This window comes from Cucurbita maxima, unplaced genomic scaffold (genome assembly GCF_002738345.1).
Source record: "Cucurbita maxima cultivar Rimu unplaced genomic scaffold, Cmax_1.0 Cma_Scf00018, whole genome shotgun sequence".
Lineage (NCBI taxonomy): Eukaryota > Viridiplantae > Streptophyta > Magnoliopsida > Cucurbitales > Cucurbitaceae > Cucurbita > Cucurbita maxima.
In genome coordinates, this window is record NW_019272034.1 from 1,673,968 (window position 1) to 1,679,326 (window position 5,359).

General features: G+C 34.0%; 1 protein-coding gene across 1 annotated transcript in view; it reads left to right on the top strand.

Annotated features, from left to right (window-relative positions):
* The first annotated feature begins 20 nt into the window (after window positions 1–20).
* Window positions 21–5,359, top strand: part of LOC111492619 (nicastrin) — a 13,579-nt gene continuing 8,240 nt past the window's right edge. The window contains exons 1-10 of the mRNA XM_023141989.1: window positions 21–267; window positions 768–878; window positions 988–1,102; window positions 1,581–1,663; window positions 1,792–1,868; window positions 2,668–2,745; window positions 3,198–3,269; window positions 3,380–3,453; window positions 3,551–3,680; window positions 3,767–3,838. Of these exons, the coding sequence (XP_022997757.1) occupies window positions 207–267; window positions 768–878; window positions 988–1,102; window positions 1,581–1,663; window positions 1,792–1,868; window positions 2,668–2,745; window positions 3,198–3,269; window positions 3,380–3,453; window positions 3,551–3,680; window positions 3,767–3,838 (873 nt within the window). The 5' untranslated portion in view covers window positions 21–206. The remainder of the gene's footprint in view (window positions 268–767; window positions 879–987; window positions 1,103–1,580; window positions 1,664–1,791; window positions 1,869–2,667; window positions 2,746–3,197; window positions 3,270–3,379; window positions 3,454–3,550; window positions 3,681–3,766; window positions 3,839–5,359) is intronic.

The window sequence follows — 5,359 nt, forward strand, 5'->3', positions numbered from 1 at the left end:
ATTTTTTTTTTTTTTTTTTTGAGGGCTTTCCTTTTACCCGTTCTCTCCACTCCCGATGATCAAATTTCAGTTCAATTTCCCAACTCTACGTGGGCTCTCGAGTCCATTGCAGGGACACATTCATCTTCGTCTTGCGCAGAGCTGAGGTCCCCAAGAACGCTCCAACAGACTGCGATTCGAATCAAAGAATAGCCAAATCAGCGTCCATGGCTTTCCATATTCTTCACCTCCTCCTGTTTTTAACTTCTGCTCGTCTCTGTTTATCAGGTGCGTTAAAAGAGAAGGGCTATCAAATTTTTGTTTCAATGGCTTCTTATTGCTTGTTGACCATGAATGCCAATCAGTCTTGATGTGTTAAATGTAATGTAACTAATGTGTATGGGTTACTTCCTTACATTTCGTAATCTGGGTAGTCATTAGCAGCTAAAGGGTACATTATTTGAAGTAATTAGATGCCATTTTGCTGCTTGATGTCTAAATTTCACCTCTGAAGGTTTTGTTTGCTCGGCTGTTAGTTTTATGCTTCTTTTCAAGTTCTTATTGCTTATACGAAATTATTTTTAAACCAATAAGATTATATTCTATCCCCGCGAAGCTAATTATCTGGTTCATACGACAATATCACACATGGATGAAGAATAATTATGGGTTTAAGTAAATTTTATCCTTTCTATTATAATTTTACTAAATTTTGGAGTGAGCATTTTGATGTTGACTACAGAGCAAGAATCCTGACCTGTTATCATTTTCTATAATGCATTCAACAGATGAACACTCAATGGAATCGGTTCCTGATCTTCAAAATTCAATGTACCTTGTAGTTGATGGTTATCCGTGTATTCGATTACTCAATCTCTCTGGAGAAATCGGTTGTTCAAGTAGGTTATTTTGCACTATACGTAGAAAATCTATTACCTTTGGAAATGCCAACGTAATCCTTAATGGTATGGAGGCGTCATTCATGTATTTTTACTATGTGTACTGCAGATCCTGGGCGAGAAAAGGTTGTAGTACCAATGATTAACTTCAAAGATGCTGATGAGATATTTCAACCGTCTGCAATTTTAGTTTCAATGGATGACATCTCGAGTTTCTTTGCTAGGTAGGTTTTAGATTTTTATATATACTCCCTAGCTTCATACATATTCTCGTTTCATTGTAAGGATTATTTTCTAAACTTGGGTCTACAACATGTTCCAAGCCTCCCAATGAAAAATTATAAATAAGTGAAGACGCATTCTCATCTATTAAAAAAAAAAAAAAAAAAAAAAAAAAAAAAAAAAAAAAAAAAANAAAAAAAAAAAAAAAAAAAAAAAAAACAAAAGAAAGAGAGATTTTGAGTGGAAAAATAACTCAGAAAATCAAGGTCTCCTTTGGGCCTCTTGTACTATAATCTATCACCACTAGCGATTGAATTCATATAAGAAGTCCTCAATTGCTCTTTTCCTTGCATATTATATGAACCGTTTCTCCAGTGGGAAGATATAAATGATCTCTTCCTCCATTTTCTTCTTTGCTTATTAGAGTTGGAAGAAAACTATCTGCTCAGGTAGATTTTTTTTTTTGGAAACCTATTTCAGATTACAGGATGATTCCAATTTTGCAAGTAATGTTGGTGGTGTTTTAATCAAACCGGGGACTGAAATACAGAAAAGAACGAAAGGTAGAGTTCATTTATCTATTCAGGTTCTTTTCCCCCTTATTTTTTTCTTTCCTTTTCTTTTTTTGTAGTTGTGTGTAATTCAGACATGCACGTCAATAACTAACGTGGTGATTTATTTTCCTTTGCAGGGTTTTCTCCTGCTCAAAAGTTTCCACAAGCTAAATTTGCTCCTTACCAAAAAATTGACTATGAATGGAACCCAATTGTATGTTTGAATTTTCTTGCTGAGTTTTTTATTTTTTTTAGGAGTGGTCAACCTTTAGAAGCTTTTTACTTCCGAACTCTTATTTTGTTCTCACTTATAAAGCTAAGCACCAAACTATTGATTGTTGGTTGATATTATATCCGCCATATGATTATTATGAGTTAATCTCAGCCTTCCATATATGAGTAGAAGCTTATAAGTCTTTTGTTAGAAGTATTCAGCTTTTAGCTCCTTGGTGGAGCCCTTTTCACAAGGATTCCTTATGTAACTATAGCCTCTCCATGATTATTAGAATTGGAAGACCTCTTTGTAATAGTTTTCACTTTTGGGTGGGGGATTTCTCTATTTTTGTGTGGCTTTTTTATACAAGATATATCTTCTATGAAAAGATAAATAATAATAATAATTAGAAGCTGGTAAGAGTTTTGTCGGCCCATGCAGTCATTAGGGCTGATCTGTGTTTAAATTTGGAGCTACTACTGACTCAAGGGTTTATCTTAACTGAGTCTGAATTCTGATTTTTCTTGAAAATCAGCCTCCATCGCATCACTTTGAAAAGAGGCTGAATTCTGTAATTACTATCTTGGTCTCATTTTTTAAGTTACAATTTCCTCCTGTAGTTCATCGGGACTAGTTTTGTGAGTTTGTCTCTTTTACACCCTATACATTCTTTCATTTTTCTCAATGAGTGGCTTAGTTTCTTATGAGATAAAAAAAAAAAAAAAACTTTGTTTTATAACAGGCTTTCATTTCTTCTTTGGCTTGACAATCTGTAGCATCTTACAATTTGCACTTGCAGGGATCTGGAGTTATGTGGAATCAATATAACTTTCCTGTTTTCTTAATATCTGAGAGCAGCATTTCCCCTGTACAGGAGGTAATTCTGATTCTTAATCACTCAAAACGTTCAATTGCCTTACGATATTTCAATTACCACAAGGCTGTTTGGTTCAGTTGTTATATGCTTGTAGGGAAATCAATTTTTTATTTTGATTAATCTGATGGTTTCCATCAGACATTCCTCAGTCTTTCACATTGGTAAGATCATAATGTACTTTTACAGTTTTTTTTAAATGGTTAGCAAAACTGAAATAAAAACAACCCAAAATAAAATGTAGAACCGTTTATGAATAAGTGCATGTGTCATAGGGTTGAAACTCATTGATATTTTCCAATTATAATGTAATTTTGCAATTATGTTTACATTATTTGCTGGCAGTGGGCTTGGGCTGCTACAATTGAAGAGATATTTTGTTCTTAAAAGATAATTATGCCAATACTTTTGACCAGAAGAATTTATCTGTTGCACAATCGTACCACTTAATGCAGGCTGCTTCAAAAAATGTGAAGGACAAGAAAGTTTACACGTCTAATGTTGCTGAATTTGATCTGGTGATGCAGGTACTTAGCTTCTGGTTTTAAACATGATTACATTTCAGTGATTTCACATCTTAAATGGTTATTAAATCACACTTTGCAAAGTTCATTTAATTGATTTTCTTTTTGTATAGACAACCAAGGCTGGAACTCATAATTCAATGTCTTGTTTGAAAGAAGAAACATGCCTTCCGTTAGGTGGATACAGGTTAAGTTTTATTTGATTTTTAGTTTTATTTTTGTCTCCACATAGTTTTACAATTTTATTCTGTTTAATTTGTTAAAAGAGATCAGTATCTTTACAGTGTCTGGTCGTCGCTTCCTCCAATCAATATTTCTTTGGATAAGTCTAAGCCCATCATTCTCACAGTAGCTTCAATGGACTCTGCGTCTTTCTTCCGTGATAAAAGCATTGGTGCCGACTCCCCCATCTCTGTATGATTTATGTTGAGCAAGTATATTAGTCATAAACCTTACCTGGTTATTCTGCTTCCTGTTAAAGTCTTTCTGGTACATTTTAGGGCCTGATTGCATTGCTGGCTGCGGTTGATGCACTTTCCCATGTGGATGGACTGGATGATCTTCATAAACAGGTTCTTATAGAAGCTATTTTCTTTGTATCCTATTGTACTGTATTTGTATTAATAGCTATTAACTCAAATGCAAATATCCTATAATCTTTTCATCTACATAATTGCATTCTAGATATAACTGTTATGTCTGACTATGTAGAATTTGAGATATAATTGCTATTTCTTGTTTTTATTGCGTTCTCTTGATTTAGTTATTGGATTGTCCTATCTTATTCAATCTTAGTTACAACTTCTCGAAATTAGTTTTGAAATGGAGAAAAAAACCCATTTTTCATTCCTACAAAGGACATCAGAAACACAAATTGGTGGAGAAGAAATTACTGTGGTAATAGGTTTCTCGCCAACACAAGGAGTTCTAGCCACAGAAGGCCTACTTGAAAAATTCAGTAACGTTTTTGTTCAAAGACTGAATAGACTTACATCTGATCATTATCCCATTCTACTTTCCATGGGTTGCTGTAAATGGGCCCCTCGCCCTTCCGCTTTGAGAATATGTGGCTGAATCCTTTGTTTGTCAATGGTAGAATATTGGTGGAAGAATACGCCCCTCCGTGGGTGATCGGGACATGGTTTCATCAACAAACTTAAAAAACTAAAAGAAGTCTTAAAGAAATGGAACAAGGAGGTTTTCGGTTGTATCTCCACAAAAAGAAACCAACTACTTACTAAAATTGCCCTTCTTGATCAAATGGAGGAAACTGACTATTACATTAGTTCAACCCACATAAAAAGCTCATGAAAGCAGAACTTATTTCGTTGGCAGCAAAGGAAGAACAATCTTAGAGAGAAAAATGTAAAAAAAAAAACGATGGTCAGAGGAGGGTGACATAAACTCCAATTTTTTTCATCTATCGTATCATGCAAAGAAATGAAAGAGTTCCATCATGGAAATTCTATCCACATAACGCAGAAGTTTAGTAAATGAAGATGAAATTGTCTCAGAATTTGTGTCCTTTTACATATCCTTATATACAAAGGACAATGCCCTCTTTGAATTTTTCCACGATCTTGATTGAGGTCCTATTGATCAACTGCAAGCTGCCTCCCTCAAGTTTATTTTCACCGTATAAGAGGTGGGGAAGGTGATTCAACATTTGGGATCTGACAAAACTCCAAGATCGGATGGTTTTATCTCATAATTTTTCAAGAACGGTTGGAACTTTATGAGAGTTGATTTCATGATAGTATTCCAATATTTTTTTCGAATCGAAGTTATCAATGACAACTTAAATGAAACCTACATTTGTGTGATCTCAAAGGATGCCCGCAATGTTGCAGACTTTTGTCCCATAAGTTTACGACCGGACTATGTAAAATCATAGTAAGGGTATTATCAAAACGTCTTAAATGTTCTCCCTCTCACAATTATCGGGCAACAAACAACTTTTGTACAGGGACAACAAATTCTCGATGCATATCTCATGGCAAACGAACTCATAGATGAATGAAAAAAAAAAAAAAAAAAAAAAAAAAAAAAAAAAAAAAAAAAAAAAAAAAAAAAAAAAAAAAAAAAAAAAAAAA